Below are 25304 nucleotides of genomic sequence, written 5' to 3'. Positions count from 1 at the left end.
TCCTGGGACGTTGGAGGGCAGCCATGTTCAGGCTCCTCTGGCTTGATAGCCCTGCAGCTGGGGAACCGCGCCCTGTCTTTTCCCTGCTGATCAAGGCTGGGTGATTCAAAGGTATTTTCTTGGCAGGCTGGATTGAAATAGGCCTGACAGGGGCGCCATGGAGCTGGAGTAGAAGTGAGAGGCAGAGATACAGAGAGGCGGAGAAGATGGAGGAGACAGTGGAGCTGGAGAACGCTGAATTCAGTCTGCTACCTCAGCACACATGTGCAGCCACTTCCCTACTGACCTCTAAAGTTCGGTGGTAGCTAGTGCTTTGTCTCTCTCTCTCTCTCTCTGTCACACACATATGCACGGTATGAAACATACATCCATGCACATATCACACACACAAACATGTAAAGCGTACATACACACAGATCTTTCTCTGCTGCACACAAACAGTTTGAAAAGCAAAGGAAAAAAGAAAAGATAATATATCCCCTTAGTATTAGTGATGAAAAAGAAATCCTAAATACACAATGAAATGTTTTTCTGTGAACCTTATGTTAAGCTAATGCCTTTGAGCACTAGCTGGTCATGCACAGGCTGCCTACACCAAGTGTGAGCAATGTGTGGGCTCCCTATGGTGAGTCCAGTGGCTTGGAGCAAACTCGACTCCACACATTTGCAGCATTTCAAAGACCCCATGTAGGCAGCTGGCATGGGAGTAATGTGGGCATGTTTGCTGACGATACGCACACACACACACATATATATATAAACTAGTGTGGAATTTTACCAAATATTTTCCATTCAAACACGTCGAGAAGCTATATTTTTCCAGGTGATAGATATTGTTTTCAGACAGCGGTTAGCATTTTTCAAACTATAGTCTGAAAGGTGTGCGTTATCTTTGTGGCAATCGAAAATAGTAGGGGAACAGAGGGGAGCCCCCTTTCACTGCTCCGCACGGCAGAAGCTCGTACGTTTTGTTTTGTTTGTGCCTCCGCGTGGAGGCGGGTTCCACCCACCACCTACACATGGTACAGCCCGCCCATTAACTGTTCGTCGTGTTTGAAAACTACATTCAAAATCACAAGGCGGTGGCACAGTTTCCTCAATCCACACAATTGTCACGATAGGCTGGTCCTATTCGAAGGCAACAGGACCGCACCGGTCCTTATTTCGCGAACACAGTCGTATCTGTTCAACCGAAAGCAGAATTTGTGTCCCTGTCCTCTTGCATTGGTAGGCGCCACTTCAGCTCTGTTTTCAAGCCGGTCCAAAATGGAGGCGGAGTCACTGAAGAGCATCGGCGGGTGGGAATGAGTTGCCGCTCGCTAGATACACATCAAGGAGTACGAGGCTGAGGAGAGGCGAATTATTAGTATTTTTTTCATTATTTCAATTTTATATTATAATGTTTTAATCTGACGTTGTGTGAGAAGTAGAAGACTAGCAGTAGTTAAACAAGAGGATGGGAGAGAGGCTGGAACTCAAGCTCAAATCGCCGGTTGGAGCTGAAGCGGCGGGCTACCCGTGGCCGTTACCAGTATACGTGAGTAAAGCCAGGCGAAATCTTGGTATAAACTATTTTATATATATCTAGCTATCGTGCTTTATTTTTCTGTAGTTTAATGTCTCTGAGTGAGTGACTAGGTTACTACGTTTCTATTTAGAGTGTGTCTAGTCACTTAGCTAACGTTAACTAACGGTTAGCTCGCCAGGTTGTCAAAATTCTATTAGCTAGCTAGCTAACGTTAGCAAAGCTAGGTCACTGACGGTTACTAGATAGTCGAGCTAGCGAGCAACTCCCCCGGTTAGCTGTGTATTAGTCTTTATAGAAATTTATAAGGTACCTTGCTGAGGTTAGCTCGCAATTTTACTTTCGATTCAGACTCAAACAAAGAGACTAGCCAGTTGGCCAGCTGGCTGTAATGAAAGCAAATATGTTAGCTTGCATAGCTAGTTAGCTAGTGACAGATAGTACATGTATATCCAGCGACTACACTTACGTTAGTCATTGTTCGGTATGGGTAGTCATTTTAGTCAACTTGCCGAGATGACTAATAATATTTGCCTAGCTAGTTATCCAGTTTAACTAACTTAGCTAAGGATGATATACACGTTTTTACAGCTAGCTTGGCTAGCTAATATTAGGTTAATGGTCTGTCTGGCTATGCAGCTAAATGTTGTGTGTGCATCCCGCTCGCTTCGTATATTAGCAGGCAGTAGTTGAAGTTGGGTAGCTAGCTAGCTCTATTCTGAAAGGCAAAAGTTTCTGGCTCATTAACGATAGCTCAGTTAGCTATTGTTTTGAAAGTAATTAAACTTATGTCGTGACTGTCAGTGCTAGCTAGCTAGCGCAGTTAGCTACGTGGCTGGTTTGTTTGTGTGGCTGTCTGCCACTGTAGCTATGTGATTGGGCTGGATTTCTTTCTTGTCAGTGGCGCGATTGTAGCAAGGTAACGCTCATGACATGTTAAGAATATGGGACCCAAAAGATTTTGGTGACAAAGTTCGTAAATTAAAGAACGAATATCCGATTGCATCTGACTTTTATGTATATATCTATATAAGAGCCGTAAATATAATGCATTCTCGACAGCTTGGAATTTAGGTTTAGCAAATGAACAACACGTGCATGGGTCAGTTATACGGAGACTAGGTATGTGTAGCTAACAAAACTATATACTATTATTTTGTTCTGGTTGACATTGCTAACGTTAGCTAGCCAGCTAGTTTGTTAAACGGGTTATTATACAGTATGGGTCATTTGAGGACGTAAGAAGGAACTATCTAGAGCAGAGGCATTATCTCTATCTTGTTTTCTTTTGTTCTGATCGCACCATATTGTTTTACTATAGCGAGCTAATATCGATCTGCAGATATTTTTATGACCATAATTTTAAAAATAGTGCCGCTGTCATAGCTTCCTTTTGACTGAAAACCAACCCAGATACCTTGATACACGAGCACATTATACGGAGTGGGTGCATATTTATGAATTTAGGAATACACATAAATGTTTCATTTGTGTGTCTGTCTGGCAGAAGCTCTTTAGAGCGACTTGAGGAGTTAAGTCCACATGTGTTTTATTTTACGGGCGTGTAAATCATCCCGTCATATCTCTTCTATTCGAACTGCTACAAAGGCAGCACATTTAGCTGTTATTGCTTTGGGTTCGCCATTCTGTCCTGTCTAATGCGGAGCAACCGCTAAAGCTGTTTGTTTTCAGTTTTGTCAAAGCGGGTGGTTTTATTTATAGTTTGAGGAAAAAGAAGCTGCCCTCTAGTGTAATTTTAGCTTAATAGTCATAATAGTAGAGGACTTAGACATTTTATTTGTAAAGCATTTTTCTCAAACAGGAAAAATAAGGCTTCCATGTAACAGAAATACCAGTGGAAACATGCAGCATGTTTCATGGTGAACAGTTCTGGTTTAACCGTACCTCATGCTGTTGAGCTGTACCATGACAAGCTGGGGGTTTTACCGATGGTTCATTTACCACACATCGCAGATTGGTAATGGATAATCAGTGGGCTGCCACAAGGTGCTAATTTTATACCTTTATTCACAGAACGCTGCATGGTAGGAGGAAGTAGTGTAAAAGAATAGCTGAATGTGAACCAGGAAAAATGACATTCAGTCAGCTAAACATTAAAAACAGCACTGTAGGTGTATTTGTGTAGAGAGCCGGATAATTACCCCCGCTTTCAGAATGGCGTGAATGCAGTATAGAGGAACATAATCTCCGATCCATCCAAAAAGCCAGCCAAGTGAAAAACGTAGAGAATTGATTAACTATATGAAATGCAAAGGCTGTGGCAGCAACCAGGAAATACACACAAGGATGAGGAGTGTATGAAAGCAGTGCTACTTCTGTGTGTATTCATGAGTTCAGACTAAATGTAAAATATGTCTACATAATGCTAGGTACTTCATGGGTTCCCAGTCACATTTTGTCTTTATCACTGTTCCTGTTATCGCTCCTTTGAATGCAGTTGTACTTTTACTGAGAGGACTGTCCTTTCTAAATGAATAAAACCATGACATCATTGTACTGAAATGTGTCTTACCTTCTGTTGAAATGGACGGTGTCTCCAATCCCCAGCATGTACTGTAAAACGTATGCTATGTTGTGTCAGCTCCTGCATCCCTGGCGCTGGACTAGTTCATCTCTAATGTATTTCAGGTTAACTCCAGTACACTTGCCAGCAGTTTTCAACAGTGTTAATGTTGCTAGCATTGCAATATTGATAATTACTCTAATATGTATTATCTCTAAGAGGAAGATTTTTTTACAATGGCAGATGCAGAAATCCAGATGACTGCTGTTGAGATTTTTTTATGTCCGTTGTTTTTAGGTATTTAAGATATTATTTACACTGTTTAGCACATGACTCCATTCAGCAACAAGTGCTGTGTGTTCTTGGAGATCTCTGTAGTACTTGAAATAAAATTTATTGACCATAATGTACGAACACTAGGCTTTTGTGATTTTAATACATGTATCCTGTGTGGTAGCACATCCACTGTGTGTGAATGGTGAGCTTTTGTTTTGCATGAGAACCGTGAGGGGAGGAAGCGCAAATGGGAACTTGTCCAGACTTGTTTGTTTCGCACTCGTGCACGTTTTGGGTGAGTGGGTGCGAGCCCGGGTGCGAGCCGGCTGTGGTCGTCTGCATGTTGGTATGCTCTCTCACATGTCTGGGTGCGTAGGGGGGTTGAATGAGTGAGCGCGGTATCGAGCGCGCAGCGTAAAAGCGAGGTCACAGATCAAACGGCTGTGGCTTTCAGCAGCCGGCGCTGGATTTCCGCTTTCGTTTTTCAGCCCTCATTTTCAAGAAATGCGGTTGGAAAAAAAGTTACTCAATGAAGGAAAAAGACAGCTTTCTTGTTGAATGCTCTGCAAATGAGTCTTTTCAGAGAAAGCGGTTTCTCCATTGCAGCCTTAGTCCTAGTCTATGCAAAACAGAGCCTCCTCTCTCCACGAAGGTTCCGTTTCGCAGTCATCGTGATACAGATACTCTCCAGTCATTTGATAACAACCTTTATTCCCACGATACAGTGGCACCATTCAGGGAATGCCCTGTGCTGCTAATGCAGCTTTCCTCTATCTCACCTGGTCTGACCTGATCCCAGCTCAGTTCTTAACATTGCTGATACAGACGCATAGCTGCAGTGTACCCAGCACACAGTGGGCATTTCACATGCATAGTGGAACAAAGTCTCACGCTGAGTGGTGCCTTACTGATGCAGAGACCTGCTCCTGGCTCTGCTGATGTTCTAACACCAGGGAAAGGGGCACTGCGAATGTCTGGCCTGAGGCTGGCTCACAGTACCATGTTACATTCACTGCCTGAACACGAGCACATTGGTGAAAAAAGGGCCTTGCACTGACTTGTGTAAAGTCACTACTCAAAGCCCTGTTTCTCAAAGCCCTGTCTCTCCTTCTCTTTGTTCTGTTTATGGGCTGTTGAGTATGTTGCATTTTTGTGTGTAGTCTGAGCCACAAAGAAGTTCTGTAAACTTTTACTTTGTGACTTGAGCTCACTCCTTTGAGCATTGTTGTTTGTCTGTAAGTGGTTCCAGTACTGGATGTTGAGGAGATACACATCCGCTCTAATCAACAGTACACACTGGAGCAAAGGCACAGGAGTGACACGTTGCTCTGTCCCACTTTAAGCTGTGGACCTCGCTATATAATAGTTTCCACATGACAGTCACACTGAAGCAGTACAGAGAAGCTAGCTGTGTCCCTGTCATCCGTTAGCTTGAGCTTATGTGTGAAAACGCAGTGAGTTTGCAGACATGAGCAAGTGTGGAATGAAAGTGTGAGAGTGAGGCTGAAAAAAACTGCCTTTGGAGAAACAGACATTGGGAGTGGAATGATTTATGGTCCTAACTCAGCTCTTTAAAAAGGTGGTGTGGTGTGAGGCAGGGCATTGTGTTTGTACTCAGTGTGCTGTTGTGTGTTTGTTTTGTTATTGCACTGGTTGGCGGGGACCTGGAGGAATGTGCAGTGCTGAGGTTTGGAGTGAGAGTGAGAGTGAGAGTGAGGGGGAGGAGCGAGAGACGGCCGCTTCCTCTGTGCATGGCGGGAGGATAGTGGGCTGAGAGATGGGGCCTCTCGCTGAGAGTTATTTTTAGGGGAGGAACTGTGGCGCTTCTGCGTGCCATTAGCAGGAGCTGCAGGCACTCTCGCACGCAGAAGAGCCAGCGCCCACCCCTCCCTCCGCGCACACACACACACACACACACACACACTCTCTCTCTCTCTGGTACCTCGCTGTGAAGAGGCATTGTGTGTCCGCACCCCAGCTCTGTCACACATGCTGCGCTCACGCTAGCACTTCACTGTGAAGAGGCTGGGTGTCACACACACCCCTCCCCACACGAGCATCTCACTGCGCAGAGGCTGTGTGTCAACCCCCCCGTCATATATGCTACGCTTATGCGAGTACCTCGCTGTGGCTGCTGTTTCTGGGCCCAGGCAGAACCTCTCCCTCTCCGCTCACACTCTGATGTGTATGAGCTGCACATGGCTTAAAGTGGGTTGAGTGGAAGGAGGCCACTTATTGTGGCTTTTTGTACTGTGGAATGAGGAACATGAACAGCCCTGTGTTTGGTTTTATTGTGTTACTGTGGCAAAACATTTGGAAAGGTGTATAACCTTTTTTATATAATTAATTTAGTATATTTATTTGGTGTTAGTGAGTGCTTTTGTGCAATAGTGAGTGTGCTTGTGTATTGGTGCGCGACTGCGTTAGAGAGTGCGCTTGTACATTAGAGTGTGTGTGTGCTTTAGTGGGTGCACATGTGTTGGTGTATGAGAGTGTGTGTGTGTGTGTGTTAGTAAGCAAGTGCATGAGTATGTATGTTGGTGTGTGTGTTTGTATGTGTGTGCTAGTGAGTGTATGTGTTAGTTAGCGAGTGAATGTGCGTGCGTCAGTGAGCGAGTACATGTGCCTGAGTGCATATGTGTGTCAGTGAGCGGGCGCATGAGTGTGTGTGTGTGTCAGTGAGCGGGTGCATGAGTGCGTGTGTGTGTCAGTGAGCGGGCGCGCGTGCATGGGTGCATGTGTGTGTTAGTGAGCGTGTGCGTGAGTGCGTGTGTGTGTCAGTGAGCGGGCGTGGGTGCGTGTGCATGAGTGTGTGTGTGTCAGTGAGCGGGTGCACGAGTGCGTGTGTGTGTCAGTGAGCGGGCGCGCGTGCATGGGTGCATGTGTGTGTCAGTGAGCGTGTGCGTGTGTGTGTCAGTGAGCGGGCGCGTGTGCATGAGTGTGTGTGTGTCAGTGAGCGTGTGCGTGTGTGTGTCAGTGAGCGGGCGCGTGTGCATGAGTGTATGTGTGTCAGTGAGCGTGTGTGTGTGTCAGTGAGCGTGTGCGTGTGTGTGTCAGTGAGCAGGCGCGGACGCGTGTGCATGAGTGTGTGTGTGTGTCAGTGAGCGGGTGCATGAGTGCGTGTGTGTGTCAGTGAGCGTGTGTGTGTCAGTGAGCGGGCGCGTGTGCATGAGTGTGTGTGTGTGTCAGTGAGCGGGTGCATGAGTGCGTGTGTGTGTCAGTGAGCGGGTGCGTGAGTGCGTGTGTGTGTCAGTGAGCGTGTGTGTGTCAGTGAGCGGGCGCGTGTGCATGAGTGTGTGTGTGTGTCAGTGAGCGGGTGCATGAGTGCGTGTGTGTGTCAGTGAGCGGGTGCGTGAGTGCGTGTGTGTGTCAGTGAGTGTGTGCATGGGTGTGTGTGTGTGTTAGTGAGCGGGTGCGTGAGTGCGTGTGTGTGTTAGTGAGCGGGTGCGTGAGTGCGTGTGTGTGTCAGTGAGCGTGTGAGTGTGTGTGTCAGTGAGCGTGTGCATGGGTGCGTGTGTGTGTCAGTGAGCGTGTGAGTGTGTGTGTTAGTGAGCATGTGCATGGGTGTGTGTGTGTGTGTCAGTGAGCGTGTGCATGGGTGTGTGTGTGTGTTAGTGAGCGTGTGCGTGAGTGCGTGTGTGTGTGTCAGCGCGCGGGTGCGTGAGTGCGTGTGTGTGTCAGTGAGCGGGTGTGTGAGTGCGTGTGTGTGTTAGTGAGCGGGTGCGTGAGTGCGTGTGTGTGTGTCAGCGCGCGGGTGTGTGAGTGCGTGTGTGTGTTAGTGAGCGGGTGCGTGAGTGCGTGTGTGTGTGTGTCAGCGAGCGAGTGCGTGTGTGTGTGTCAGCGAGCGGGTGCGTGAGTGCGTGTGTGTCTGTCAGCGCGCGGGTGCGTGAGTGCGTGTGTGTGTGTCAGCGCGCGGGCGCGCGTGCCTGTGTGCAGCGGTGTGCCAGGCTGGCTCTGGCTGTGAGAGCTTCAGCTGGCTGGGCTTGCTGCCCCTCAGCTACCCGGCACGGCGCAGCAGGCAGAAAGTAGGTCACTGGGTCAGGCAGTAGCGCGCCTGGAATTCTGCGGGATATCAGTCACCCCGGTCAAACAGGAGACGGGGGAAACGCCGCGCTCACACTCCGCGGTGCCACTAACGTCTGCCAGTCGACAGCGAAAAGCAGGGCCTGCGAACACTCAGACAGCACGGCAGGATGAGTCAGACCGACAGAGCTGTGAGAAGCCCGGGGCTCTGTGTGAAGGACCAGAGCCGCGGCCCCCTGTGACACGACTCCTTGTCTGCTCTGGTGACTTTCACAGACAGTTTTCCTCAGGTTTGGTCTCTTTGTACATCAACTCCTTTTCTGGGAAGAGGGTTTTATGTTGCCTAGTCATCTCAGATGTGGCTAAAATATCTCCCGTGGGGTAGGTTTGGCATGCTGAAATGGTTACTCTGGATGCAAAATAAATGCCATCACCATGTGTAGCACCTCCTCAGACTCTTAATGAGCGGGGCTTTTCTTTAGCAGCCCCTTCTGTAATGCACTTGGCAAGGTGTCCTCACACAGGTCATTAACCCTTTTGTGTAGGATTCTTTTGGCTTTTTGGCTGTGGAAAGTCTCCAAACTGGCTCTGAGAAACCTTCCCAGTGGATCTGAGTCTAACCATCCCTTCTCTCCTTCCTCCCCTGTGTCAGGACAAACACCACGATGCGGCTCAGGAAATCATTGAAACGATTCGGTGAGAAGCGTTCACCCTCCATCTCTCCCTCAGTCCAGTCTTACGGGAGCCTGATGTGAAAGGGGCTGAGGTCTGCACTGACCTGTTTGTGTCCCTGCTTTGGTTTGTCAGGTGGGTGTGTGAGGAGATCCCAGACCTTAAGCTGGCCATGGAGAACTATGTCTTGATCGACTATGACACCAAAAGGTGAGAAAGGGGGGGTGATGCTTCTGGGCGGAATGTGTTGAACTCCTCTCTCTGACATGGAGCTGATTGTGAATAGGTGCTGCTTTACCTCATTCATACCAGTGATCCCACTCTGGCACCAAAAGATTCCATTAAAGCTCACTCAAGAAGTAATAAAACTGTGGCAGATTTCATACAGTGTGGCTGGAAGCATGTTCAGCTTGGCTTATTTTAAGAGGTTGAATGTGTGGTATTCATTGAGGCCAACGCAAGGCTTATTTGAGCCTCCCTGAGCTGTCATGAGTATCAGTGGAGTAACTGGCTGTCTTCCATCACCAACCAAAGACCCAGTGCTTCAGACTGCATCTTGGCTCCACTACCTAATCACTTCTCAGATCTTACTTGTTCTTGAGAAGTCTCTATGTTGCGGTTGGGTATGTGGTGTTATACGTGGCGAAACGTATTACAGTGTTTGCATACTCAGAAAGGCAGTGTGGAGGACGCTGTTCACGTGTGGTCTGTTGTGTTCTGTATGTGCCGTTGTTCCTGTGTCTTCGTTAGGTGCACATTTGTGCCCTCATTGTGTAGGTTGCTCTGGATAAAAGCATCTGCCAAGTGACAAACTGTAAATAAAAAAAATGTTACTTGTCACAGCAGGCCTGACCTGTTGCTGTCATTTCTGTGTTCACTTCTGCACAATAAAAAATCATTTTCTAGGATAAAATTTTGTTCACATTTTCTAGAATAAAATTATTGATTTTTGTCTAGTAAAACTAGATTGAATTTAGTCAAAAATGGTTGATTATACAGTATGTTTGTTTCTAGAACATTTAGACAACCTATTCTGTTCAGTTGCCAGATAGTTAATAAGCTGTTGGTCATTTTCGTAAATACAAAAAACAACATGTACCGTCATTATCAAAATAAGGTGCTTGAAAGCACAATTTGGCGGCATCCCTCTGTTAAAAATGTTTGATAGAGAATGCGGCGTTGGGCTTTGTGTCGGCGTCATTTTGGCGTGGCCGTTGGTGCAGCCTGGCGAGTGGTTCTGACGTGGGCGTGGCTTTGTTAATCTCACAGCTTCGAGAGCATGCAGAGGCTGTGCGACAAGTACAACAGAGCCATCGACAGCATCCACCAGTTGGTGAGTCCGGCAGCAGCCGGCGGGAAGGGACAGTAGGCTGCAGTGCATTTTATTTCTGCAGCTAAAACTGAAAAATGCTGTGTCTCAGTGCTGGTGCTGTATGGCTGTCTCCAGCGCGGTAACACTGTAACTCCCAATCGCAGTGGAAGGGCACCACCCAGCCCATGAAGCTGAACAAGCGTCCCTCCACCGGCCTGCTCAGGCATATCCTGCAGCAGGTGTACAACCACGCCATCACCGACCCGGACAGGCTCAACAACTACGAGCCCTTCTCCCCCGAGGTGTACGGGGAGACCTCCTTCGACCTGGTGGCGCAGATCATCGAGGAGATCGAGATGATGGAGGAGGACACCTTTGTGGACTTGGGCAGCGGTGAGGTGCCGCCCTTTCCCTCACTTGCACTGTGGGCCCCGGCCTCTGTACTTAAACAGGCCGAAGCTGAGCTGATTTTAAGGCTCCCCTGGGCCTTGAAAATTCCTGAAAATCTTTCAAAAGTTTTTTTTAATCCTGGAAAGTCATGTTGCCAAGTATCCCACTGTACTTGAAAATTCATGGAAACTTTCCCAAATCTTTATTTTATAATAAGTCTACTTTTTGCTTTTACATCAGAAAAAACATTCACCATGCTTGACAGCTCAGCATCTTATTGATAATCTTGATGGCTTGTTCGTCATGCCCTGTATTAAAAGTCATTGGTGACGGGCATTCACTGCCCAGAAAGTTTGTATGGCATTTGATTCAAGGCCAGTGACAGTGAAAGTCATGTGACTACAGTACAGATTCTTTACCTGTCTCTACCTCTACATGTTTAAGCATCATTTTCTGACATTTTATTTGGAAGCTGTATTATTAACATGGAATGTTTTTTTTTTTATTATTTTATTTATTTATGGATGCCTTTTTGACCTTTGATTTTAGGAGTTGGACAGGTTGTGCTACAGGTTGCTGCGGCAACAAACTGTAAACACTACTTTGGGATTGAGAAGGCTGACATCCCTGCCAGCTATGCAGAGGTAACACCATATTCATTAGCATTCATATCACTTCAATCATACTGAAGGAGAAACTGGGCTATTTCATAAACCTAAATGAGGTTAACTTTATGTGGTTAGCTTTTAGGGTTCTGGTGATGTTTAACTTCAGTAATGCAGAATAGAGCTTTTAATGCCATAGTCAGGCATCTGATGCTGCAGTTACAGACAAAATCTAACAATAAATTAATGAAACAAATGCCCCACCAGTGCCTCTTTGACCACCATATCCACCAACCCTTCCACCCCCTTCCCCCCTTGTGGAAAGGCAGGGGTGGGCTGAAAGGCTGCGATTATGTTTGCCGTGCTGTTTGATTATGCTTACTCCTTGCAGGGGATGGACAGAGAGTTTCAGAGGTGGATGAAGTGGTATGGAAAGAAACATGGAGAGTACACGGTAAGTGTGCCGTCTGCCTTCGGGGGAGGTGGGACTCCCCGTACTCCAGAGTACCAAGCTTACACCTCACCCTCTCGTGTGTGTGTGTGTGTGTGTGTGTGTGGGCGTGTGTGGGCGTGTGTGGGCGTGTGTGGGCGTGTGTGGGCGTGTGTGTGTGTGTGGCGTGCGTGTGTGTGTGTGTGTGTGTGCGCGGTTCTGTTTCACAGCTGGAGAAGGGAGACTTCCTGTCAGAGGAGTGGAAAGACAGGATAGCAAACGCAAGGTAGAGTGCAGTGCTGTTCCAGTATTCTCACTGTGAAAGAGAGAGAGAGAAAGAACACGCAAGCCCACATTCATACGTCCGGCCTAGCCCACACAAACGAGGAGCACTGACTCTTTCCTGCTTCACTCTGTACAAACCCACACAAAATGTACCCTGGAGTGTCACCCAGTTCCCACACAGTCAAGCACATGTGTCTGTGCAGAGAGAACCACAAGCTGAGAGTAGCCACAGACACAGTGCATTTATGCCGGTTCCCAAACGTGCCCTGTTACCGTCTCTGTAGACCTCTTTCACTGTTTATCTCATTCTGTTTGCTGTTGATGTCTCCACATGCTGTGCATTACCCCTTGTGTTGTCTTGCAGTGTGATTTTTGTGAATAACTTTGCCTTTGGTCCCGAGGTGGATCACCAGCTGAAGGAACGTTTTGCTAACATGAAGGAAGGTGGGTCATCAGCTGCCTGGAATTATGCTCATCACACCGTATGTAAAAATAGGAAAGCTCTATATTAAACTACATTTCATTTTGTATACTTACTTACACATTCTTGTTCATTAGCTTAATCAGAAGTAATTCATGGTGGCATTCACTTCTACTCCACACTGCCCCCTCTTGGTACATAGAAAAGGTGTATTCATTTTCGAGCCATAGCACAAATAATTAAAAATATAAATAATCGTAGCATTATGGTAGCAGAATTTGGTTTGAATGTGTGGTGAGCATTAGATGCACCAGCCCTTACCATTAACATGAGCAGAGGGTGAAAAAACTGAATTATTATTAAATTAGTGTGCGCTGTGCATGGTCAAGTTTTTGACTACCGACAGGTGTAATCCACAAACCTCAGCCAAATAGCAAATGTATTTTAAACTGGTTACGTAACATGAGCAAAGTGGACTGTGGTGGAGTAATTTCACTGCTGTTGTCTAAATATTTTTGAATTATACTCTGCTGTTTGTTAAATACTGAAAGCCAGGCACTGACCTATTTCCTTGTTTTCTGGGCTTGTCTTTCAGGTGGCAAAATTGTGTCTTCAGCACCTTTTGCACCTTTAAACTTTAGAATTAACAGTCGGAACTTAAGTGGTGAGTGTGAACGTGTTGTTGACTTGCTGACTCTGTTTTTGATTTATTCTGGGTGAAATTGTCATAAACATGTTATCACACTGACGGTGATGTAGGAGCAGGTGCCGATAAAGTGATTTCTCCCCACGTTTGTCCACAGACATAGGAACCATAATGAGGGTGGTGGAGTTGTCTCCACTACGCGGATCAGTGTCCTGGACGGGGAAGCCCGTGTCGTACTACCTGCACACCATAGACCGCACCCTGGTGAGCAGCGTTCCCACGGCCATCTCCACTCATCCCCTCATGATCGTAATACCACCCTAAACTGATTGGTTATTCCACAGCAGGAGGTTGGAAATGTACTAATATATCTAGTACTAGTACTGTATGTACTAATTCAGGCTACAAAACAGGCTACTTTTTTAACAGAGACTATAATGCTACAGGTCTCTTTCTCAAAAAAAAAACACCTTGGTTGGAGAGATCACTGAGAGATTAAAACCAGGGTCTCTGTCTGTCTCTTTCTTTTGCAGCTTGAAAATTATTTCTCTTGTCTCAAAAATCCAAAACTCAGGGTAAGCTTAAACCTTTAAACTGTTGTGGTTTTAAGTCTTGGCTGATTGGCTGTGTCTCTGTTGTGGTGTGATTTAGAGAAATTTGCAGATGTACCGTAGCACAGTGCTGCCCAAAACATTATTTTGTATTTGAAGCGCAAAACACCAATGAACTTTATTTATGTAGCACTGTTTGTACAGGGCACTAAGTAAAATGTAGTTGTAACAAGATAAAGATGTCCGTAAGTTAGCCATGTTACTGGTATGTTAGGTGGTATTAGAAGGATATGGTGGTATTGTGGAAAGCACAGTAAGGTGTTTCTGATTTCAGGAGGAACGAGAGGCAGCAAGGCGGCAGCAGCAGAAGGAGAACAGAGACAGTAAAAACACCATGTCCAAGGTACTTCCTGTGTGAGCGCTTCCCTCCTGGGGGAGCTTTCCGTGAGCTCTTTCCTCTCTGGGCTTCTTCCTGTGAGCTCTTTCCCCTCTGGGCTTCTTCCTATGAGCTCTTTCCTCTCTGGGCTACTTCCTGTGAGCTCTTTCCTCTCTGGGCTACTTCCTGTGAGCTCTTTCCCCTCTGGGCTTCTTCCTGTGAGCTCTTTCCCCTCTGGGCTTCTTCCTGTGAGCTCTTTCCTCTCTGGGCTTCTTCCTGTGAGCTCTTTCCCCTCTGGGCTTCTTCCTGTGAGCGCTTCCCTCCTGGGGGAGCTTTCCGTGAGCTCTTTCCTCTCTGGGCTTCTTCCTGTGAGCTCTTTCCCCTCTGGGCTTCTTCCTGTGAGCTCTTTCCTCTCTGGGCTACTTCCTGTGAGCCCTCTCCTGTCTGGAGGTGCTCGTGGTGTGAGCTTGTCCCTATCAGGGGTTTCTTCCAATATGAGCTTGTCCCTCTCAGGGTTTGAGTAATGATGCTGTCTGTTCAAATTCAGAAAATGCTTTATATGTAGACATGGAAAAATACCACGCTATACAAAAAGAGTCAGTGTGGAAATAATTTATTCTCCCCATCCCACAGACACATAATGGTTTGCTCATCAAACATTATCTTGCTTATGCTGTAGGAGGAATGGACAAAATGAGCTGCCATCCCCACAGTTTCAGCATCTTGGCCTTAGAGCATTTGTACCCTCTTGATGTAAGGCAGAACTGGTGGATGAGCTGGCATATTCAGCTCCTCCATGCACTCCTTTGTCTGCCTGCTTGCTCTTTCTCACACTCTGTCTTCCTCTCTCTCAAATCCAGATAAGCTTTTTTGACCACATAGGTGTCCGGTTTTGCCGGAGCAATATTCACAGAAATATGACAGAACAATACTAAACTACTATCAAAAACCTAAAAACAATTCATACTAAAACAGGAGAAAATAGAAATAAACAGTAACGATGTTTAAATGCGTTTCTCTCTCTGTCTCAGGACTTATGTCGGACGGGTGAGCGTTTGGGCCTGCTGACGACGCTGAAGGTGTCCCCTAAGCCGCGGCGCGGCCAGCTCATGGGGAAGGCGTGCAAGCTGGGCGGCGGGAAACGCGGGCGGCCCAAGAAGGCGGCGGTGTCCGCGGCGCAGGAGCGCAAGAGCAGGAGGACCCAGAGCGCCCTGGAGCTGCTGCACGCCAGGACCATCTCAGCAGCGCCCCCTCAGGGTGAGAGTGCGGTACTGCAACACACCCGCCTGCGCGTTCACACAGCCGCTCCCCTTTCATTCAGCCCTGCTGCCGCTGCAGCCTCACAGCTGTTAATGCGCTCCTCCATACAGATCTGTACAAGTCACCTCAGAGGTCCGTCTACCAGCACCATTCCAAAGTTCCACACTACTCATCTGGGCAACGGTATCGGAGCTCCGCCCCCTACGCCCTGGAGCAGCTGCTGGGTGAGTCACAGTGGCGCTCCGCCTGCCTGACCCTCCCACAGACAGTGTGCAGTGCAGATATGTGATGGAGAGAACTGTCTTTGTGCCGTCTACAGAGAGCATAAAGGTGCAGTACCTGCAGTTCATGTCTTACATGAGGACGCCTCAGTACCGCAATAACCTGCAACAGGTGCTGCAGCAGGAGAAGGTAAGCTCAGTCCTCTGCTCTTTTCCTCTGTTCAGCTCTCCTCTCCCTCTTTTTACCTCCCCTCCACTTCCCTGCCATCCTCATTCCTCTCCTTCCTGTGACCTCTGACCTCCTGCTTCCCCTTCCAGACACCATCGGAGGGGGCTTCAATTAATCTGATTATTTCTCGCACTTCATCCTCTATTCATTTTCATTGGTCCGGTCTCCTTTGTCTCTTTGACCTCCTTGGCTGTCTCCGGCGGTCTCCCGGAGTGAGGCTGCTCTCCCCTCCCTCTGTATCGCTCCCTCTCCCCATCACAGCGATGGGAGTGAGTTATGTAACAGGTCCTTACTCCTCTGCTCACACTCTGTCCTCAGCTGCCAGGAGTCATTACTCGCAGCCCTGTGATTCATTTCTGATTTCTCATTAATCACACACTGTTTCTACACCCACTTACACCCCCAGTTCACCTTCTGTCTCTCTCTCCCCCTCTCGCATAGCCTTTCTCTCTCTCTCTGTAATTAATGAACCAAATAGTAAAGGAAGAATCGTAACAAAAGTGTGAATTGAATAAGGCAACCACCTGTGATTTTAATGGAGAAGGGTGCTCACAGATTGGATTGTGTTAAAACACAACACAACTTTTGGGACTGTCTTTGGCCTCTTTTTCTCCTACGTAGAGGTGCTTTTTTGAGATGGCCTATTAATCAGAGTGTTACAAAGCTGAACTCTTTCTCACACTCCCTCTGCTCCTCCCCCCCAGCACAAGCACAGCGAGCTGTCCGGTCGAGTGAGGCAGCTGTACAGTAGCTGTCAGAGCCACAAGGACAGGATCAAAAGGCTGTTCCAGACCAAGCTGGAGGAGGTGAGGACGGGCACACGCATGAGGGCACTCCCCCGCAGCGTTGCCCTGGCGATGGCCTCCGCGCTCCTCATCGCCGGTAGCCATGTCGCCGTGTAGGTGGTGGTGTGCCGGGGTGTTAATGGATGCCGTGATTTTCAGCATTCGGCTCAGATTCTCAATGGCCTGTTTTTCGTTAGGAAGAGCACAGGCATGGAATGGACCGCAAGTTAAAGCAGCACCTAGTTTGCAGTATGCTGTGAAATGTGTTGTGTGAATCGCACCATGCTGTGCATATTGTAGTGTTTTCAGTGATTTCGGGGCCAGAATGCAGCCGTTTGCTCCTGTGATGAGTATGTGAGAGGCTGTTGTTTACTGAATGGAACTATTATGTAAGTTTTAGTCACATTGTGCGACTGCTGATTAGATGTCATCAGCTTGATTCGTTTGTTGTCCTGGTGTGGTTGGTATCATATCGGTTCTCTGAATGAGCATGAATGTACATTTCAAGGTTTTTATTTCCAGTGGTTTATATTCTTAGGGCAAGAAGAAATACTGTCGTTCAACATCATTGCAGCTTCAGCAACTTTGTTTCTTCAGAGAGAATCACAAAGTGTTCTGTTGTCATTTACAATAGTACAGATTCAAATTAAGCAGCTTTGACTCAGGATTCTGCCTGTCCTCATTACTGCTCACTCTCCTTTTCTTTCTCTCTGTTTCTTTGTCATTCTCTCTCTCTCTCTCCCCATCTCTTCCTCTCCCTGCCTTCCCTCTCTCTCTGCCTCTGCCCCCTCCCTCCCCCTCTCCGCTCTCAGCTGGGAGTGAAGGCCTACACGCTGGAGGACCTGGTGCAGGCGAAGAAGGAGATCTCTGCGCACAACCAGCAGCTGAAGGAGCAGAGCACCCAGCTGGAGAGAGACATGGCGGAGCTGCACCATCACAGCCTGCTGCTGGTGAGACAGCCGTGCGAACGCCGCCCACACGCGAGGTGCAGACATCCCGCCAGGCGGTAAAGCCGCGCCTAAACCTGGCGCTGTCCTCGTCACGCTCTCATCCGTGGGCCTCGGCGGCGGCTCTGTGCCTGCTCGTACCCCCGTGTGCTCTCACTGCCCCTGGACCTGGCCAGTACAGACGGCCGGCGCATTCAGAGCCACACCTGTCACGCTGTGATGCCAGCCGCCTCCCACGCGAGTAAATGACTGTTTCTCTTTCTCTGTTTGCATGTGTGTCCGTGTCCATGTCCATGTCTGTGTCCGTGTGTGTGTGTGTGTGGCGCGTGTATATGTATGCCTGTGTGTGTATGCCTACGTGTGTGTGTGTATGCCTGCGTGTGTGTGTGTGTGTGTGTGTGTGTGCATGTGTGTGTAGCTGAAGTATCGCTGTGAGGAGCTGCAGCTGGACTGGAGCTCGCTGTGCGTGGAGAAGCTGCTGAAGGAGAAGCAGGCCCTGCGCAGCCAGATCTCTGAGAAGCAGCGGCACTGCCTGGAGCTGCAGGTACCACCATGACGAGGCCCGCACACTGCCCGCACACAGCCCGCACACAGCCCTCACACAGCCTGTATATTTAAAAAATTCACATCTATTAGAACACATCTTTTGATCTTCTTAAAATAAAATAAGAAGTATATGCTATTATATCTGGTGTAGTAATGCATTAGATTGAAGTGTGAGTAACTAGGCGTACTCTTCTATGCATTGCACAGCCTGCCCCTCTCCTTCGCGTAAAAGCGCCCTCTGGTGGTTGTTTTCAGATCAGCATCGTGGAGCTGGAGAAGAGCCAGAGGCAGCAGGAGCTGCTGCAGCTGAAGTCCTACAGGCCCTGTGAGGAGCTACCCTACCGCAAAAGCCCCCCCAGCCTGGACCCCAAGCTCCCGCCGGAGCCCCTAATGCCAAAGCTGGGCCCTGCTGACGCCAGAACCAACGGTCTGAGCCCGGAGCTGTTGGTCAACGGCACGGCCTCCCCGAACTCCGAGAGCAGGGGCGACAAGGCAGAGCTCCTGACCCAGTACCTGCCCCCCTCCCCCGAGCAGGACACCCGCCACCGACACCAGGCTCACACGCTGCCCGATTACACCCGCTTCTCGCCCGCCAAGATCGCCCTGCGCAGACACCTTAACCAAGAGCCCAGCCCCGTGCTTCCACAAGGGCCTGAGACCCCAGATCACAGGTCAGGCTGTGTGCGTGTGTGTGTGCGTGTGTGTGTGTGTATGTAGAGTTTAGTGTGAGTGAGTGTGTATTATGTGTGTGTGTGTGTGTGTGTGTGTATATTGTGTCTGTATGCAGTGTGTATGTATGTAGTGTAGTGTAGTGTCTGTGAGGATGTGTTGTGTTTATAATGGGCTCCTTGTGTTCTTCATCTTCCAGAGCGGACAGCAGAAAGGAGGGAGTCCTCTCACCGCCGCCCATCGGAGCCAAACAGTGCAGCCCCTCACCCAGCGCTCTGGATACCAAACACAGCGGCACAGCCAGCGGTGCGGACAGGGTGCGTGTCCCCTACCTGCACACATACCCCTCCTGCACGTGCATATTCAGGCGGTGTGTGTGTGTGCATGTGTGCGTGTGAGTTCAGGTTTCATGGTGTGTGTGTGTTGCGGTGTGGTCCTCAGGCGTGTAAGGAGAAGAGCCCGGCTGTCCCTGGGGGCGGAGACATTACCAGCCTGCCAATCAGCATCCCCCTCAGCACCGTGCACCCCTGCAAGCTCCCGGTGCGCATCCCTCTGGCCAGCGTGGTGCTGCCCAGCCGCGCTGAGAGACTGGTGGGTACACACACGCACACACACACACACACTCACTCACTCACACACTCACCTGCATGCACGTCACATGCACACACGAAAAGGCACAAAGGGAGCATTAACAACTGGTCTCATCTGTTTGGATTTGTAGAGGAGCACCCCGAGTCCCGTCTCATATGAGAAACTGAAGCAGCCCCACACACCCACCTCAGGTAACAAGACCACTGCATAAATGCAGGTTTTGCGTGAATCTTCTGATCACTTTACTTTGTGTATTTAATGGTCTGGTTGGAACATTTTCACATTCTGTGAAGGATGGCACATCTTGTGATGTGTGCGGGTGATCATTGTCCCCAGGTGATTCTCAGTGTCTTCCTCTGTTTGGCCCTCCAGGGATGGTGATGGCGAATGGCTCCTCTTACTGTGGATCTTTCACCCTGGAGCAGAGCCCTGCCTGCTCCTCCTCCCCCACCCCACCACACAGCGCTGCCCTGCTGGGGGTGCAGGGGGCCGCCGGAGCAGATGGGGTCCTGCAGTATGCTGACGGCCCTCCCAAGATCCTCCCCGAGCCGGGCCTCGAGCCCCTCGAGGGCGAGACCAGGCGGTGCCTCGTCCTGTCCTCTTCGTCTTCCTCGTCTTCCTCTCCCTCGAGGGGCACAGGCTCACGGCAGCACTCCGGCGCCGCCGAGCAAAGCCAGAATCACCATGGTAACCCCCACCGGTCTGCCACCCACCTGCACCCCCATGGCTCGCAGGAGGGCTCTAAGCACCGCAGGAGGAAGCGCGGCTCCACGGGGCCCCCCACAGGGCCCGGGTCCCCCAAAAGGAAGCCCCTCCCTGTGCTGGGAGCTCACCCCTCCGCCTCCCCCCTCAGCATCAGCTCCATGGTGAGGCGCAAACCCATGCTACGCTGAAAGGGCCTTGTGTTGGGGTTGTGTGTTAGGGAGCGGTCTGGAGTAGGGATTGGGGAATTGACCGTAGAGATCACAGGTTACAGTCCAGTGTGGTTCAGTGTATTCCTTAAACTGATTTTTTCAGTGAATATCCAGCAGGTGTAAAATGGGTGGTGTGTAAGCATTTACTCAGAGTGGCTGTGATTTCGGTGAATATGACACATTACCGTTGGTCTGGCAGGTGAACAACATTAACCAGCCCCTGGAGATCGCAGCCATCTCGTCCCCGGAGCAGTGCTCGCTCAGCCCCTGCGGGCGTGACCTGGACCAGCCGCCCGTGCTGACGAGGGAGCGGCCGCTGGAGCTCAACGGCTGCAGGCGCGACTCCTCCGACGCCGAGGATCATGGGAACAGCCCCGGCGCAAGGTGCAGAGGCCACTGCACAGCCACAAATGCACATTCAGTTACTCACCCTGTTCATAACCTGAGCAATATGACACTAATGTATTTATAATGGGGGGAGTGTCAAGCTCAGATATCAACAGAACGTGCTAACCTGCCTGTGTAGGACAGAGCAGGGGCCTCCTTTTGCTTAACTTGACACTAATGTGCTTATTTTGTAATGCACACCACACAGTCCCAGTGCACAGGTTGTTTTTTCCTGCTGTGGAAACCGTTGACAGACACAAATGTGTTGTGGCCCTGGGTAATGTGTAACCGTAGTGATCGCGTAAGCGGTCAGTGTTTGGAACGCACATGCAGTGATGCTCACAAAAGATGCTTTGTGTTTTAGAATGGAGAGGCAGATGTCTCCCTTACCCCTGGACAGCAGAGACGGCCTGGCCAAAGCAGGGCAAAATGATTCTGGTGAGATCTGTTGCCGTGGCGACTCCTTTTAAGCGATGTTATTCAGTTACCTCTGTAAATAGCTAAAGGGGTCTTGGTATGTTAATCCCAATGTTTTCAGTGACATGTTCTGTTGTGCTGTCATATTTTAAAGTGTTGTACATTAGGGTTAAGTGTCTTGCAGGGTGGATTATTTCAATAGGCATTGTGTGTGGCTTTGTGAGAAAATATATATAAAGACAGGTTTTTTTTTTTTTTTTTTGTTCGATGTACAAGTCACATACGAAGAGTATGTTTGCTATGTCAAACAAAAAAATTTCCCTGGGGTTAGTTTTCACATACTTAATAGGTCTAATTTGATGTGATATAAAACAATAATTTTAAGATAGTATTCAGACAATGATGTCGATAACTGCTGCCCTGAAGATCACTGTCAGTGCCATAGATCTGCTGTGGTGGCTCAAATTGCACCTCGTTTTAATAAAAGGATCTGTGTCCTTACATTTACATTTACATTTATTTATTTAGCAGACGCTTTTATCCAAAGCGACTTACAAAAGTGCATACAGTAAGTACAGCGACAGTACGGGGACAGGATGTGTACAGTTCCACAATGAGACAGTTCTCAGCTGAGAGTAAGGTCTGTTTGAGGACGCAGTACTATCAGATTTGTACAATTACAGCCTATAGGGCAACTAATACGATACACTTTCAAACCTTCTCACAGGTGGGGGCTCACTGCGCAGGAAGTCCAGTGGCATTATGGGAAATGAAGTCTCCTCTACTTCGTCGTCTTCCACATCTTCCTCCAGCAAATGGAAGTCCACCTTTTCACCAATCCTAGACCCAAAGCAACCCCTGCCAGACCTGAGACAAGGAATGTCTCCTCTCAGAGGAGGGGCTGGAGCCCGTGGTGGCAGAGGGGGCGGAGACCCAGACTATGAGAACAGGCAGCACCAGAAGAGAGGGGAGGGAGGGGGGCCGGAGTCTCTGATTGTCCCCACGTGCCCAGTGGGGACCCCCCACCCAGACCAGGGGGGCGCTGAGGTACAGACCCCCAGAGAGAAAGCGGTGGAGGCGGGCCTCAGGCTAGGCGGCCAGAACCTCCTCACCTCGGCCTCCGTGAACGGGGCCGTGCCGAAGAAGGGGAAGGTGTGCAGCCCCGTCACTGTGCCCTTCCCCACCGGAGCCTCGGGGGGGCCCCCTCCCGTGGACGCCTCTCTCTTTCAGTCACACTCGGGGATCCAGAAGGCCGTGCCCCCCGCCCTGGGAGCCCCGCAGCTGATGAACGGACACGCTGCGCGCGGCACCGTCCCCGGCCCCGGGCTGGCAGGGAGCGCTGCAGGAGGTGAGTGTCTCTGACCCGGGTTCCCTTTCTGTACCTGCTCACCCTGAGCTGAGACTCCACTGAGGGCAGGGCGGGAGGTACAGACAGGCGGACGGACGGCGGTGAGTGCTGATGCTGGCCTGCTGACCCTCCTGCCCCCACCACGTCCTGGGTGCACACGCCCTCAGCAGCACACCAGGAGGAAATGGCTCAGCGCGCATGGCTGTCACTGCTGAAAGGGACCAGAGTTAACGCACGGGTCACTGAGAACAGATCACTCCTGTACTGCCCGGATCTCATTTTGCAGATAAATTGGGAAACGTCAGTACTTTATCTCCATACACGACTGCACATACCATGTTTGATCAGGGTCCCCGTGGTATTTTCTGTCTGTTTTATTCCTGATTCATCTACCACATGAAGGTTGGTCTGTAGCTGTACATTTCCCCAGATGGTCTCTTTTCTGGTTGCTGTTATGAACCACATATTGACTTTTTTGGGCTTCATCACCATTAGGTAGTCATAGTATGCTTTGTACATGAATTCTAGCTCAAAACGCATTTCATTGCTGTTAGAGAAATGCTGGCTGTGTTGTCAGTGCTGCTGCCCTCCTTAATCCAGGCAAAGCCCCTTTTCTTCTGCAGGAATGTCTCTGGCTGCTCACTCTCTCCCTCTCTGCGGGACGTGCTTGCTGCTGTGTGTGACCTGGTTCTCTGCTGTCTGTCTGCAGGGGTCTTTCACCGCGCGGTGCCTTCCTCCAGTTCACCAGGGGGCACTGTGGCCTACAGCTCTCTGCTCAGCCTCTCCTCTTCCTCCCCGCCACGGCTTCAGCGCGCTAACCCCCAGCAGAGCCGCGCTCACTCCGTCCTGCACTCCCCTTCGCCCCCCACCCTCTGTCTGCCCCCGCCTCTGCTCACCGCCTCCTCTTCGTCCTCTCTCACCCCCACACCCGAAACCGGTCTGTCCCGGTTAGACGCAGCCCCGCCCCTCCGGGCCGCTCCTGCCACACCCTGCTACTCGGCCCCTGCCCCTCAACCACCGGCCCCGAGAAAGTCTTCCTCACACTCGCTCTCCTCCTCTTCCTCTGCTTCCATGTGTATCGGTGCTTCCTCCTCCTCCTCCTCTTCCTCTTCCTCGTCCTCCCGCGGCTCCCTCCTGATGCACCCCCCTGCCCTGGCCCAGCTCCACCCGCCTTTCAGCAGCAGTGGAGGAAGCGGGGGCCACCTGGGGGGTCTCACACACGACCTGGCAGACCCTCAGCGCCGAGCCCAGACCGGCCCCGGGGCCAGGCAGGGGGGAGAGGGGGGTGCGGAGGATTGCAGGAGGCTGTAGGACCGAGGGGGGGGGGGAGACACAGGCCTCCATCTGCTCTCTGCTGGGCTCATTTTCAGGCTCAGAAAGGTGAGCTTTAGCGTGCCTGCGCAGAGCTGTATGTGTTTGATGTATGGCGCAAATGACAGGACTCCTCGTGAATAGAGAAATCCTTAAATACCCCACTGTATCAGTACTAAAGATGCCTGCAAAAGGATGTACTCTCAACACAAAACGGCCCTGTCTTCAGCATAAGAACAAATGTTATGTGGAAGCGATTAATATGTACATTTCAGTTATAATGCTTTAGAAGCATTAGATACTCAAGGTAAAAGTAAGAGTGTAGGTGCTGGCTCGGTGCCCTGCTTCCTGCGAAAAGGGAACATTGAGTATTTTGAATATTCAAAACCATAGTCACTAATCCATGAAGCATCTCCTGTACAGAAATGAATCAGTCATCAGTGTTTCATAATTAGACTTGTACCGAATAGCACTCCAGGATGTGACTTTGCTTACTGTCCCACAGGCATGCAGTAAACAACATCCCTCTTTTGTGTGTGTGTGTGTGTGTGTTGCAGGTAACTAAAAACACCTACCTCACGCTAATGTAACCTATGCAAAGGACAGGCCTGGAGCAAAGGAGCGTCCCAACTCACTGGTGCTCGTACATCTGCAGGGCGCCCCCTGCTGTCAGCATGGGTATAAAACTGAGCCCACGGGGAGCTGTGCGCATTGTCACTGCCAGCTCACTGCATGCAGGACCGGGTGGACAAAGCACAGCCCTGTCAGGGCTCCTAAAGTCACATGGGCCCAATCTCGGTTCAGTGTGGAGTCAAGGTTTGTAACAGAAAGCCCATTCCCACACAGCATAAGGGAAGAATGTCAAGCCAGAATACACCAATGTAAGTGATCTGGGAGGGAGTCACTCTGGATCAGAAAGGCCAAGCAAACCAGGTCTATGTCATAATCACATACAGCAAATCCTCTTCATGTGCTTGTGTGTGTACATTTTTGCATATGTATATTTATATATTTGTAAATACATGTGTCGTTGTTTATAGGTGTGTCTATAGATGAACAAGGATGTATAGTTTCATGCTTCAAAGCAGAACCACGCAATTTGTGTCGCTATCTGGGTATCTGTTCTTTTTCCAGTGCATACCAAAATTACACAACAGGACACATGCCTGTAAATTTTTGTGGGTGTTTGAAGTTGTGTGACTACATCCTACTGTCACTACCAGTAGCGTTTAACTCAAATGATATGTACATTGATTTTGCACTTATTTAAAATTGTTCATTTTAATTATCAGTCATATGAGCTCATTGGAACTTCTTTTTTATAAAAGAGTATCGATAGTGAATTGTGAAACCTTTGTTAAATGATAAGTATGTTGATTTTGCACTTATTTAAAATTGTTAATCTTGGTTATCAGACATGAGCTCATTGGGACTTCTCTTTTCTGAAAGAGTACAGGCTGGATCACATGCCTGCAAGAATGAATTGTGAAACCTTTGTTAAGATGTACACATAGACTTAATGCTTATACCTATTATGTAAACCTAGCATTGAAACGAGACCAGGTAATCAGTGGTGTGAACATGTTTATAATACCAGTGGTGTGGTATTAGGCTATACATCTACAAGTGACTCCAATTCTAAG

The 25304-nt window shown here is 49.2% G+C and overlaps 1 protein-coding gene across 3 annotated transcripts; it reads left to right on the top strand.

The window, feature by feature from the left end:
- Window positions 1-1086: 1086 nt before the first annotated feature.
- On the top strand, window positions 1087-24420 carry LOC118795505 (histone-lysine N-methyltransferase, H3 lysine-79 specific-like). 3 transcript variants are annotated; one of them, XM_036554033.1, is made up of 28 exons: window positions 1087-1537; window positions 9001-9044; window positions 9156-9230; window positions 10290-10353; window positions 10497-10725; window positions 11272-11366; window positions 11719-11781; window positions 11988-12043; window positions 12407-12486; window positions 13059-13127; window positions 13267-13373; window positions 13643-13684; window positions 13995-14063; window positions 15068-15293; window positions 15407-15520; window positions 15616-15707; window positions 16451-16552; window positions 17344-17481; window positions 17897-18022; window positions 18280-18695; window positions 18893-19010; window positions 19135-19284; window positions 19415-19475; window positions 19657-20150; window positions 20398-20582; window positions 20950-21023; window positions 21730-22350; window positions 24219-24420. In XM_036554033.1, exons 1-28 carry the CDS (start codon window positions 1457-1459, stop codon window positions 24224-24226), a joined length of 3999 nt encoding a protein of 1332 aa, XP_036409926.1. In that variant the 5' UTR covers window positions 1087-1456; the 3' UTR covers window positions 24227-24420. The 3 variants fall into 3 exon arrangements, with proteins under 3 accessions (XP_036409926.1, XP_036409925.1, XP_036409924.1); XM_036554032.1 differs by lacking the exon at window positions 24219-24420 and adding an exon at window positions 23060-23672 and having other exon boundaries at window positions 13998-14063; XM_036554031.1 differs by lacking the exon at window positions 24219-24420 and adding an exon at window positions 23060-23672.
- The last annotated feature ends 884 nt before the right edge of the window (window positions 24421-25304 follow it).

This window comes from Megalops cyprinoides, chromosome 20 (genome assembly GCF_013368585.1).
Source record: "Megalops cyprinoides isolate fMegCyp1 chromosome 20, fMegCyp1.pri, whole genome shotgun sequence".
Lineage (NCBI taxonomy): Eukaryota > Metazoa > Chordata > Actinopteri > Elopiformes > Megalopidae > Megalops > Megalops cyprinoides.
This window is presented reverse-complemented; position numbering and strand designations above follow the sequence as displayed.